We start from the raw sequence: 14,203 nt of genomic DNA, 5'->3' as shown, positions 1-14,203 counted from the left end.
CTGCCTCCTGGCTACTGCCAGGTGTCACAGAGGCCTCGAGGAGCTGCAAATGGGAAGTCATTATCACTTGCAAGGAAGAGGCTGGGTCAGGAGGCACACTGGCGAATCGTAGGGGATTGGTGAGGCCAAATGGGAGCCCCTCAGTTTCTTTTTTTCCCCTCACCTCCTTGGGACAGACAAAGATACATAACCCTCTTCTGTTCCCCTTTGCCTGCCTGATATCACTTACTGCGTCAATGGAGAGAGGTTGTGGCCTTAGCGACTTTGGAACTGATGAAGCAGTTCCGGTGCCGGCGTCACCTCAACACCCTGTGATTCTGGGCAATTCACTTCATCTGCCTGAGCCTAAAAATCATGAATTCGACCTTTTGTAAAGTTATCTAGTGCTCATGTTAAGCGCTCCAATGCCTTCTGGTCAAGTTTGCGCTATATAAAACTGCATGTATGTCAATAAAGTGACACTGTTTTTTTAATTTATTTTTTATTTTTTTATTTGCACGTCAGCATCATTATCTTTGTACAAATTTACATGTGAGGCTAGCAGCAAAAAAAACAAAAAAAACAGATGCACCTCTCACCAGCCTCTTAGCATTAGAGAGTTTTTCTCAAATATTGTTAAACCATACGGTGGATATCTTAAAAACCCAGGGTGAGTGTGAAAGGCAGCTTTTATCTGTGGTACGTCCTGTGTCCCCGCGGAATGTAATCAAAACATGCTCAGCATTCCACAGGATGAAAAAGGCAGTTAAAAGTGAGTTCTTAGCATTTTTGATAATTATTGAGCTTCCAACATATATTCTTTACCAGTGGACTGTTCATTACAATTTAAGTCCCTTTCACAAGTATGTTTCTTTAACAAATCTTTGCGTATATAATTGAATTACTTTTTGGTGAAAATCAAAAGATTTTCTCTGAATAAAAGTGTGCATTTAATGAAAAAATAAAATAAATCTTATGAACAGCTACACAATGAACCAAAGTCAGAAGCTAGGTGCAAAGATTTCCCATTAAGATAACTCTGATCTGACCATGTCATGAGTGATGTAATATGTGATGTCATCAGCAGTGCATTGCTGGGGCGCAAGTTATAGTTAGCTTAACTAATTATAAAGGCCAAATTTCTCTGGTTTTGTATGAGTGAAATTTCCAACTAAATATAACGTACCTGAAACCTGTGGTTTTTTCATCTAATTTCCAAGGTTTTTTAAATACTAATTTCTAACTATAATGTCCCTGAAACCTGTGTTTTTTAAAGTGAATTTCTAAGGTTTTTAAAATGCTAATTGCTAACTTGGGTGCCAAAGCCCCTCAGGAGTAAGGTGGAGTTCATTCCCCAACCAGTGCTGTGCCAGGAGGCGTGTTTGCAGAGCGGTAGAAAAAGGTGAGTGTGGCCTCCGAATACTTCTTAGTAATCCAAATGTGGGACTTACTGGAGGTAATATGAGGGGTAGGTAGCCCCCAAGGTCAACCTTGGGGGCCAACTACCCCTCCTATTACCTTCAGTAAGTCCAACACCGCAGGATTGCTAAATTCTCACAGCAGACCACGCCCCCTTTCCCCACCATTCTGCAAACATACTTCCTGGTGTGCTCTTGGATAGGGATTAAAGTCCCCTTCACTGCTGGGGGTCCTTAGGGACCAACTAGCCTACCTGATACCTCCAGTATTCCCCCGATAGTAGGATTGCTCACAGGTGGACACAGGCCACTCCCCCTTTCTCCACCACTCTGCAAACGCATCTCCTGGTGAATTCTGGGTTGGGGGATTATCGGCCACATATAGGTTTTTTCAAATGCATCAAGCATTTTGGGAAAAATCGCTATTTTTACCGAATTCCAAAAATGCGATTGCTTTTAAGGAATCGCAAATTTGCGATTCCTTAAAAGCAATGCATGATTACTTTTAAAATTGCGAATTCGCAATTAGGGGGTGCAAATTACTACAAGGGTGAACCTCGTGGTAATTTACGAAAATGTACTAAAATGCTCAAAATTGCATTTTAAAACACTGTCATGTTAACGACACACATGTCCTTAGGACATGTGTGTGTGAAACATGCACTTCAAATAACATTTCTGGGGTGCAGGGGGGGATCCTTTGGACCCCCCTCTGCACCCTTTGAATGCATTAACAAATTGCGATTTTCAAAAAGAAAATCGCAATTTGTTAAAGCCTTCCCATTGATCCCTATGGGCCTTTTGGCCCATAGGGATCAATGGGAATTGCGAACGTGCCTCTTGGCGCACTGCTGCTCGGGGGATGAAGTCCACCTTAGTCCTGAGGTCCTCAGGACACAAGAGACCTCATCACCCCACCAGCAGTGCACCAAGAGGCTCGTTTGCAGAGTGGTGTAAAAGGGGGAGTGGCCTCGGACCACCTCTCAGCAATCCCACTGTGTGGCGCTTACTGGCGGTACCTGGTGTGCTAGTTGGCCCCCAGGGACCCTCAGGGTTCAAGGGGACTTAATCCCCCAGCTTAGAACGCTCCAGGAGGCGCATTTGCAGAGTGGTGCAGCTAAGGGGCGGGGCTTCCAGCAAGATGCTGGCTTTTTTGTTCTTCTTGTTAGAAGGGGGGCTGTGTGGCCCCCCTTCTCATAATATTTTGTGAGCCCTGGTGACCCCGTCCCCCAGGGCCTTTGACGTATTTTTATTGTTTTTTTTCTTTAAAAGCAAAATGAGAGGGAGCTGCGCGGCCTTCTTCTCGAGGCCGCTTTCAGCCCCAGGGACCCCATTCCCCGGGGCATCGCCACTTATTTATAATATTTTCATTTTTAAGTAGGGGGGCCTCTGTAGGCCATTTTTTGCCCCGGGGACCCCATCCCCTGGAGCTTTGCCTATTTATTTATTTATTTATTGTAACTACAGGAGAGGGGCGCGTGGCCCCCCTACCCTGGGCCCCTTCTGGCCCCCTGGACCCCATCCCCCAGGGCCTGGCCTCAACATTAGGGAACACAGAGGGAGCCCCAATGCCCCCGTGGTCCCTGCCGGCTCCCCACCTGCTGCTAGAGCCGGCATTGCTTTTGGGCAAAGGGAGCTGCTGACATGCAGCTCCCCTTGCCCAAAAGCAATCTGCTTTGCTTTGTGGAAGTGAGAGCAGGTTTGCTGCTCTCGCTTCCACGAAGCAAAGAAGTGTTTGCAATGACAGGGCGGGATCCTTGCTCCCGCCTTGCCATTGCAAACTGCAATATCCCGTGGGTAGGCACTCCGGGACATTGCTGGAGCCGGTCCTATGGGGTGGCGGTCCCCAGGGCCAAAGATGGCTCCGGGGAGGGTCACGCAGCCCCCCACCCTTCGTTAAAAAAAGACCAGGGGAGGTGGTGGTCCCCGGAGCCTGGGGTCTGCAACGGACCCCCCGCCCGTGATTAAAGTTAGCCAGGGGAGGTGGCGGTCCCCAGGGCAGCTTGGGGGGGCAGGAGCTCCTCACACACTTTTTAAGAAAAGCCCTGTGGAGGTGGTGGTCCCTGGGGTTGTGGGGGCCCCGTCCCCCGCATAGCAATCATACATTGCCCCCAGGACCTGGCCCAGGGGCCTTAAAACCAAGGAAACTCCGGAGCCCGAGCTTTATTATTTTTTTTTTCTTCAGCAGGATTCATGCACCCTACGTGAATCCCGCCAAAAACATTTTTTTTAATGCTTTTTTTGGCCCTGGATATGATATCATATGTGATATCCGGGTGAGAAGAGGCCGAGATAGCACTTGCTACGCAGGAGAAGTCACGCCACAGTTAGGCACCTTCTCCTTTGCCCCTGACCCGGAGAAGTGCGCACACGCATTTCACCAGGTACAATGCAACCAAGGACTGACTGAAATCAGGTCATTCTTTCATTTATTTTCACTTCCTCTATCTTGCACTGGTCCTGAAGAAAGCCCACCGACCTATACAGGCAATCAGGCTGAAACATGTCGACCGTTTTATAATACACATCATGCAGTGCGCTTGAATTCCTAACTATTCTAAAGCGGCACAACATTCAACTACCCTTCCTCATTTGGGCTACCCGAATCCAGACCCAATAAAATTTTGTATCTGGCTGTCCGGGTATTTTAACTCACTTCCCTAGCACCTTTTCTATCCACGATCACTACTGTTTTTAACCAAGGGTAAATCCTCCAGGCGGAAGTTGCATAAACACTGACCCAAGGATTATGCACACACATGTATAAAAGCGGGGAGACAACATATACCGCTATGAACATTCAAATACACGTGTATGAGGGTCTTTTACTTTGTGAGACACCATGTACCAACCTGCATAACCCGGTTATGCAGGACAAGTGATCCTTCCCCTATGATCTACTGTTAAACAATGGAGACTGAACGGATCAGCACTCTACCTCCCTCCAATTGATTTTTTGTCAGCTTGTGACCCCAGCAGAGACCAGAAGACGCTTGTGAAACCACTGTGCACATCACTAGGAATGCCTCATGCAGAGAAACCATTACTGAAGTGAACTAGACTGCGAGAGGCATAGAAACAGGAGAAAAGAGAGGGGGTGGGGCAGAGAGAAACTGAGAGAGTGAGAGGTACAGAGTAGGGATGAAGAGGCAGAGACCGAGAGTGTGTATACAAGAGATGGAGGGAGACACACACACAAAAGAGATCAAGAGAGAGAGAGCTAGGGTGAGAGAGAGAGAGAAAGAGGGAGAGAGAGAGAGAGAGAGAGAGAGAGAGAGAGAGAGAGAGATGGAGAGAGAGATAGAGAGGGAGGGAGGGAGTGAGAGAGAGGAGAGAGAGAGAGAGAGCGAGAGAGAGAGAGAGAGAGAGAGAGACCAAGAAAGAGAGAGAGGGCCCGATTCACAGAACCAACTTAAGACAAAATCCTAAACTTACTACCATTTTGGTATTCACAGAAGGCACTTCCTCATTTCGGTATTCACAGAAGTTAGGAGTCCTAACTTTGGGACTCCTAAATCCCTTCTGTGAATACCGAAAGTCTTAAAGTTAGGTTTTTTTCAGTTTAGAAGCCCTAAAGTTAGGACTCCTAACATTACTACACCTAAACTGGGAAACATCCTAAATTTAAGACTTTCGGTATTCACAGAAGGCATTTAGGAGTCCTAAAGTTAGGACTACTAACTTCTGTGAATACCAAAATGAGTAAGAGAGGATGAAGAGGGGGACAGAGAGAGGACGAAGAGGGGGACAGAGAGAGGATGAAGAGGGGGACAGAGAGAGGACTAAGAGGGGGAAAGAGAGAGGATGAAGAGGAGGAAAGTGAGAGAATGAAGAAGGTGACAAAGGGGGACTGAGAGAAGACGAAGAGGAGGACATAGGGGGACAGTAAGAGGAGGAAGGGGCGGACAGAGAGAGGACAAAGAGGGGGACAGAGGGGGAGAGAGGATGAAGAGTTTGACAGAAGGGGACAGAAAAAGGACGAATAGGGGGACAGAGAGAGGATGAAGAGGGGGACAGAGGGGGACTGAGAGAGGACAAAGAGAGGGATGGAGAGAGGATGAAGAGGGGGACAGAGGAGGACAGAGAGAAGACAAAGAGGGGAGAAAAGGGGAGAGAGAGGACGAAGAGGGGGACAGAGAGAAGATGAAGAGGGGACAGAGAGAGGATCAGGAGGGGGAGAGAGAGATGACGACGTGGGGGATAGAGAGTGGATAAAGAGGGGGACTGAGAGAAGATGAAGAGGGGGACAGAGAGAAATCGAAGAGGTGGACAGAGGGGGGAGAAAGAGGGCAAAGAGGGAGACAGAGAGAGTATGAAGAGGTGGACAATGGGGGACAGAGAAAGGATGAAGTGGGGGACAGAGAGTGGACGAGGAGGGGGAGAGAGAGAGGCCAAAGAGGGGGATAGAGAGAGGACAAAGAGGGGACAGAGAGAGGATGAAGAGGGGTACAGAGAGAGGATGGAAAGGGGGCGAGAGAGAGAGAGGATGAAGAGAGGGACAGAGGGAGGATGAAGAGGGGGATAGAGAGAGGATGAAGAGGGGGACAGAGAGAGAATGAGGAGGGGGACAGAGAGAGGATGATGAGGGGGACAGAGAGATGACGAAGAGGGTGACAGAGAGAGGATGAGGAGGGGGACAGAGAGAGAGGACAAAGAGGGAGACAGAGAGAGAATGAAGAGGGGCCACAGAGAGGATGAGTAGGGGGACAAAAGGGGACAGAGAGAGGATGACAAGGGAGACAGAAAGAGGACGAGGAGGGGGACAGAGGGAGAGAGAGAGAGAGAGAACTAAGAGGGGAACAAAGAGAGGACAAAGAGGGGGATAGTGAGGATGAAGAAGGAGGCAGAGAGAGGACCAACAGGGGGACAAGAGGGACATAGAAAGGATGAAGTGGGGGACTGAGAGAGGACGAGGAAGGGGACAGAGAGATGATGAAGAGGGGGATAGAGAGAGGACGAAGACAGGGATAGAGACAAGATAAAGTGGGGGACAGAAAGAGGACAAAGAGGGGAACAGAGAGAGGATGAAGAGTGGGACAGAGGACGAAGAGGAAGATAGGGAGAGAGAGGGGACGAAGAGGGGGATAGAAAGAGGATGAAGTGGGGGGCAAAGGGAAGACAAAGAGGGGGAGAGAGAGAGGACAAAGAGGGGGATAGAGAGAGGATTAAGTGGGGGACAGAGAGAGGATGAAGAGGGAGACAGAGAGAGGACAAAGAATGGGCAAAGGGGGAGAAAGAGAGGACAAAGAGGGTGACAGAGAGAAGATGAAGAGGGGGACAGAGAGAGGATGAGGAGGGGGACAGAGAGAGGACAAAGAGGGAGAGAGAGAGAGAACGGAAAGGGGCCAGAGAGGATGAGGGAGGGACAAACTCGGACAGAGAGTGGACGAGGAGGGGGACAGAGGGAGAGAGAGAGGACAAAGAGGGGGACAGTGAGAGGACAAAGATGGGGATTCGCCCAGCCTCATACCCTATAGTGTCTCCACCCATCATTCTCCTACAAAGCTGCCAACTCCTGGACTGTCCTACCCTAACACAGCAGGGCTCCCTCTCACTTCTTGAATTCCTGACCCAGTCTCAGCCAGTCTAGGGCCTTTGCTCAGCCTACTCAGTGCCTGGCCAGTGCTTAATTTGTAGAAATATACGTGCCAGGGCTGTGGTCAGCCGGACTCTGCAGCATGCAGCACCCATTGCCTCAGACAGCACTGCCGGCGACCCTACAAATACACCTATGAACGTCACCCTACTTCAAGTGTGGCCCTTCGGACTACTTCAGTCCACAAGCTATGAGATGGATTGGACGGCAGGTATTAGTCATTTTAATGTATATTGAATTAACCACATCCATGCTGGTGACGGAACCACTCCGTCACGATCCTCGGACGCGCTGTGCTGGTGACGGAGTGGTCCTGTCATGGCCCGGCCGCCGCGCCTGCACTGCACTGATTTCACGCCTGCGCGGCGCGTTCTATTGAGCGGGCGGGGCCTTGACGGAACCACTCCGTCACAAACACAGCGCGCCCGAAGCTCATGACGGAGTGGTTCCGTCACGAGCATGGCAGTGCTGCACGGCCCCCCTCCCCCCTAGCACTGCGGCGGAATTACCGCAGCAGCCAAATGGTTAATAAACAACTGTTGTTGTGCTCATCTCTAAAAATACAAACAGCACCACCCTGTGGCAGACTATCCTGAGACCCGGTGTTGGCAATTAAGTGATGTTGCTGAGCACGGGAACCGCCTGCTCAAATTAAGCACAGTGACAAGCAGCAGTCAATATGGGCTCCCTGGGCCTCAGCCTCTATAGGGCCTTCAGACTGCTGCCAGACGTCTATAGATCCTAAGGGAACCCTACAAGCCCCCCCCAACCTCTATGGGGCCTTCAGACAGCTATCAGACTTCTCTAGATCCTAAAGGAACACTACATGGACCCCCAGCCTCAGTCTCTATAGGGCCTTCAGATGGCTACCAGGCTTCTCGAAACCCTAAAGGAACCCAACATGGACCTCCGCAGTCTCCCTCTCTATAGGGCCTCCAGGCAACTCTCAGGCTTCTCCAGACACTTACGGAACCCTAGATGGACTCCACTCAGCCTTTATAGGGTTGACCCAACTATCAGAATTGCTCCCAGTCCATGTCAGGACTCCATTCACATCAAATCCTACAGGATAGTCAGCTAGTCTCAGTCTGTGGGCAGCGCTCAGGACTGATCCAGGCCCTATAGGAACTCACATTACACAGCCCCTATATGATCTCAACGATGCCTCTATAAGGGAGCCCTAGCCCCAGAAGGGTCTAACACCCACCCCTCTCTCGACCACTGATCCCCCTCAGGACCTGCCCATGAGAGAAGGGCAGGAGCCAGTACTGTCTCATTACTGCCCTTTGAGCCGGGACTCCGAGAGGAGGTTGATTGTGGGGGAGATTTGCCTGCAGACCCCCCTTGAGGAGGTGACAGCCGCAGCTTCTCCAGGTGCAGTGCACCCTATTATTTATTCTCCCTCATTGCTGTAAAGCTATGAGCGAGAACACCTCAACCAGGAGGGGGCGCTATATACAGCACCCCACACTACAGAATTAATCGTGCAGCTGCATGACATTCAATAACACCCCTCAGACCCACAATCATTTATGTCACTTCCGCCAAACCACTCCCACCACAACCACAAAACATGCCGTGTGTTTGACAACATACATCACCAAAAACAAAACCAAGGTTTACCAGCATATCCCACCACAAAACATGCTGCATGATTGACAACATACATCCCCAAACACCCCCCCCAACGTTTTCAGCACACCCCACCACAACCACAAACATGCTGTGTATTCAACAACATACATCATGAAATACACCCCATAGGTTTACTTAAACAGCTAACCACAACCATAAAACATGCAGTGTGTTCAACAATAAATATCACCAAACAGACAAGCCAGGATTACCAGCACACCCCACCACATCCACAAAACAGGCAGCGTGTTCAACATACATCAGCAAATACACACTCCAGGTTTACCAGCACACCCCACCACAACAACAAAACATGCTGCATGTTTGGCAACATACATGACCAAACGCCTCCCAAGTTTTTCAGCCCACCACAGCCACAAAACATGCTGTGTGTTCAACAACATACATCATCACAACAACACACCCCCTAGGTCTACCTAAATAGCCCAACACAAACACAAAACATGCCGCATGTTCCACAATATAGATCACCAAACAGACAACCCAGGTTTATCAGCAGACCATACCACAACCACAAAACATGCTGCATGTTTAACAACATACATCATCAAACGCACACCCCAGTTTTCCAAGCACACCCCACCACAACCAAAAGACATGCAGTGTGTTCAACAGCATACATCTTCAAACACAACCCCTAAGTTTACAGGTTTATCTACACACCCCACCACAACCACAAAACATGCCGAGTGTTCTGCAACAAACATCATCAACCACACACCTCAGGTTTACCAGCACACCTCAAGCCAACTACAAAACATGCCACATGCTCGACAACATACATCATGCAGGTGTACCAACACATCCCACCACAACTATAAAACATGCTACATGCTCAAAAACATACATCGCCAACCACACATCTTAGGTTTATCAGCACACCCCACCTCAAGCACACAAAAAGCTGCGTGTTCGAACAACAAACATCACCAACCACAGACAGCAGGTTTACCAGCACACCCCGTCAAATACAAAACATTCAGCCTGTTCGACAACATACATCACCCAATACACAGCAGGATTACCAGCACATTCCACCACAACTATAAAACATACTGCTTGTTCAAAAACATACATTGCCAACCACACACCCTAGGTTTATCAGCACTTCCACCACACAATATGCTATGTGTTTGACAACATATATCACCAAATACACACTGTAAATGTAAATGCAGGCTTATGAGCACATCCCACAACAAAACATGCTGCGTGTTCAGCAACAAACATCACCAACCACACACCTCAGCCTTACAAGCACATCCCACCAAGAAACATGCTGCGTGTTCGACAACATACATCACCAAACATGCAACCCATGTTTACCACCACACCCCACCACAAAACATGCTGCATGATTGACAAGATACATCACCAAACACCCCTCATGTTTTTCAGCACACCCCACCACAACCACAAACATGCTGTGTATTCAACAACATACATCATCAAATACACCCCCTAGGTTTACCTAAACAGCCCACCACAACCACAAAACGTGCAGCGAGTCCAACAATAAACATCACCAAACAGACAACCCAAGTTTACCAGCACACCCCACCACAACCACAAACATGCTGCGTGTTCAACAACATACATCACCTAATATGCACCTCAGGTGTACCAGCACACCACACACAACCACAAAACATGCTGACTTTTTGACAACATACATCACAAAATACACACTCCAGGTTTACGAGCACACCCCACCACAAACACAAAACATGGTGCATGTTTAACAACATACATCACCAAACACACAACCCAGGTTTACCAGCACACCCCACCACAAAACATGCTGCATGATTGACAACATACATCACCAAACACCCCCTCAAGTTTTTCAGCACACCCCACCACAACCACAAACATGCTGTGTATTCAACAACATACATCATCAAATACACCCCCTAGGTTTACCTAAACAGCCCACCACAACCCCAAAACATGAGCTTGTTCAACAATAAACATCACCAAACAGACAACCCAGGTTTACCAGCACACCCCACCACAACCACAAAACCTGCTGCCTGTTCAACAACATACATCACCTAATATGCACCTCAGGTTTACTAGCACACCACACACAACCACAAAACATGTCACGTGTTTGACAACATACATCACCAAATACACACTCCAGGTTTACCAGCACACCCCACCACAACAAAACATGCTGCGTGTTCGACAACATACATCACCAACACCCCTCATGTTTTTCAGCACACCCCACCACAACCACAAACATGCTGTGTATTCAACAACATACATCATCAAATACACCCCCTAGGTTTACCTAAACATCCCACCACAACCATAAAACGTGCAGCGAGTCCAACAATAAACATCACCAAACAGACAACCCAAGTTTACCAGCACACCCCACCACAACCACAAACATGCTGCGTGTTCAACAACATACATCACCTAATATGCACCTCAGGTGTACCAGCACACCACATACAAACACAAAACATGCTGCCTTTTTGACAACATACATCACCAAATACACACTCCAGATTTACGAGCACACTCCACTACAACCACAAAACATGGTGCATGTTTGACAACATACATCACCAAACACACAACCCAGGTTTACCAGCACACCCCACCACAAAACATTTTGCATGATTGACAACATACATCACCAAACACCCCCTCAAGTTTTTCAGCACACCCCACCACAACCACAAACATGCTGTGTATTCAACAACATACATCATCAAATATACCCCCTAGATTTACCTAAACAGCCCACCACAACCCCAAAACATGAGCTTTTTCAACAATAAACATCACCAAACAGACAACCCAGGTTTACCAGCACACCCCATCACAACCACAAAACATGCTGCGTGTTTAACAACATACATCACCTAATATGCACCTCAGGTTTACTAGCACACCACACACAACCACAAAATATGTCACATGTTTGACAACATACATCACCAAATACACACTCCAGGTTAACCAGCACACCCCACCACAACAAAACATGCTGCGTGTTCGACAACATACATCACCAAACACACAACCCAGGTTTATCAGCACACCCTACCACAACCACAAAACATACTGCGTGTTTAACAACATACATCTCAAACACAACCCCTAAGTTTATAGGTTTACCTACACACCCCACCACAACCACAAAACATGCCGCGTGTTCAACAACATACATCATCAAACACCCCCTCGGTCTACCTAAATAGCCCACCACAACCACAAAATATGCCCTATGTTCCACAATATACATCACCAAACAGACAACCCAGGATTACCAGCACACCCCATCACAAACCACAGACAAAACATGCTGGATGTTCAAAAACATACATCCCCAACCACACAGCTTAGGTTTATCAGCACTCCCCACCTCAAGCACACAAAATGCTGCTTGTTCGAACAACTAACACCGCCAACCACAGACATCAGGTTGATCAGCACACCTCACTACAACCACAAAACATTCAGCTTGTTCGGCAACATACATCACCCAACACACTGCAGGATTACCAGCACGTCCCAGCACAACTATAAAACATACTGCATGTTCATACATTGCCAACCACACACTCTAGGTTTATCAGCACTTCAACAACACAATATGCTGTCTGTTTGACAACATATATTAATAAATACACACTGCAGGTTTACCAGCACATCCCACCAGAAAACATGCTGCGTGTTCAGAAACAAACATCACCAACCACACACCTCAGGCTTACCAGCACACCCCACAGATTCTTCAACACCTTCTTCGCATGAATATCCCTCTTTTTTACTTAAACACCTTACACACCATGTATTCACAAACACACTGTGTTTTCATCACAGCCCAGAAAGCCTCCAGTACTCACTCTGTATTCATTAAAAAACACAGCATGTTCAAAACACCTCCGCGAGAGATTAACACCTTCTAGAACTTCCCTAAAACATACTGTAAGTTCATCCCCACACCCCATAGACACACACTAGTGGGGAAAAAAAGATACATTTTAGGAACACCTAGTAATCTCAACTGTTTAGTCCCCCTCAAAAAAATTGAAAAGGACTTATACTGAAGAAAGACTAAGGCACTTACCGGTGAGATGATGGTGAACCCTTCCATCGAGTGAGCCTGTAACATTTGCAACGACGTAGAGTAGCAAGCGCAGCCAACTCCAGGGTGTGGCAGGGAGACCCTGCTGCTAAAACTCCATGGAGGGAGGGTGACTGGAGCTTAAAAGCACCACACAGATCAAGTCACCTATGATAAACCCCACAGTGAGCCCAGGAACCGCGACAGGACCTCAACTACACCTCATGGGAGCTCAGAGACACCACCTATGGAGTAAAAACAACGAAGGGACCTCAACCACACCTTACGAGAGCTCAGAGACACCACCTATGGAGTAGAAACATCGAAGGGACGGCAACCACACCATACAGGACCTTAGGTATGGCGAACAAACCTCAAAGGGACGTCAACAACACCTTATGGGACCTCAGAGACACCATCTACGGCGTACAAACCTCAACTGGACGTTGACAGCACCATTCAGGACTTTGAAGACATCTTTCTGGACCTCAACAGATCCCTACTGTTGTTCAGACAAGCCTCTCAGGACTCAGAAGGCCCCTCTACAGGCCCTCAAAGGTCTGCAAGATTCTATCAACAACCTTTGCACCCACAAGACAGCTCACTGGACTTGAGAGACCCTCAGAGGAGCGCAGAGGCACCCCCAGAGCTCAGAGACCACCACTCAGGACCACATGGCCCCAAAGGCCTAAGAGGACCCCCACACAGGTTGAGAGACCTTAGCAGCACCCCCAAAGCCTGAGGCCCCGGCCAGTGGCCCCCCTCTGAGCTGGTGCCGTGGGGGAGGGGAGCTCGGTTCTCCTTCTCTGTTTCGCCCCAGTGATTCAGAGGAAGACGCCGCGTCCACAGCAAGTTCCTTCTTTTCTGCCGGGGCCCGAGCACCACGAGGGAGGCTTCTCTCGGCCCCCGTGACGTCACCGCGCCTCCCAGGGCGCATCAATCATGCCTGGGACGGGCAGGAAGCCTGGCAGAGGCTGCCCGACCTGTGGGCAGCAGAGGGTGCAAAGGGTGGGGGGCAAAGACCACAGAGGGGCGTCAGCCTGGGAGGGAGACATCTACAGGGGCGGGGGGCAGTGACAGGGTGCATCAGTGTCCAGGTGTGTTCTGAGGGGGCAATTAATGGGAAAGGAGGCAATAACAGGGTGCATCCGTGTCCAGGTGGGATCAAGTAATGGGGAAGGGGGGACAATCATAGGGGGCCTGAATGAGGTGGGTCCTTAACAGGGGCTTAATGCACAGAGGAACCAATAACCGGAGGCCCAGTGAAGGGGTCAACAGTGGGTCGGTCATGGATGGGGCTCTGGGGGGGGGGGGGGGTCGGACTGGAACTGCCATCAACAGGGAAGTGGGGAGTCGATAGAGAAGATGTCTCTAAGGGGTCTCGGATGTAGGTTTCAGGGGGGCGTTCATAGTAGATGTCTCTAGTGGCCCCATCACTAGTGGGCACTACGGAGGCCCTAGAGG

General features: G+C 48.9%; 1 protein-coding gene across 2 annotated transcripts in view; it reads right to left on the bottom strand.

Moving 5' to 3' along the window:
* SPI1 (Spi-1 proto-oncogene) overlaps window positions 1-13,608 on the bottom strand; it is a 118,775-nt gene extending 105,167 nt beyond the window's left edge. Inside the window, exon 1 of one of the 2 annotated variants that reach the window (XM_086959699.1) lies at window positions 12,743-13,608. In XM_086959699.1, the coding sequence (XP_086815825.1) occupies window positions 12,743-12,787 (45 nt within the window). In that variant the 5' untranslated portion in view covers window positions 12,788-13,608. The remainder of the gene's footprint in view (window positions 1-12,742) is intronic. The other variant, XM_086959698.1, reaches the window with a different exon arrangement.
* Window positions 13,609-14,203: the final 595 nt, after the last annotated feature.

The sequence above is a fragment of the Lissotriton vulgaris genome, chromosome 2_2 (genome assembly GCF_964263255.1).
Source record: "Lissotriton vulgaris chromosome 2_2, aLisVul1.2, whole genome shotgun sequence".
In the NCBI taxonomy this organism is placed as follows: Eukaryota; Metazoa; Chordata; class Amphibia; order Caudata; family Salamandridae; genus Lissotriton; species Lissotriton vulgaris.
The sequence above is the reverse complement of the archived record's forward strand: the minus strand, read 5'-3'. Positions and strand labels throughout refer to the sequence as shown.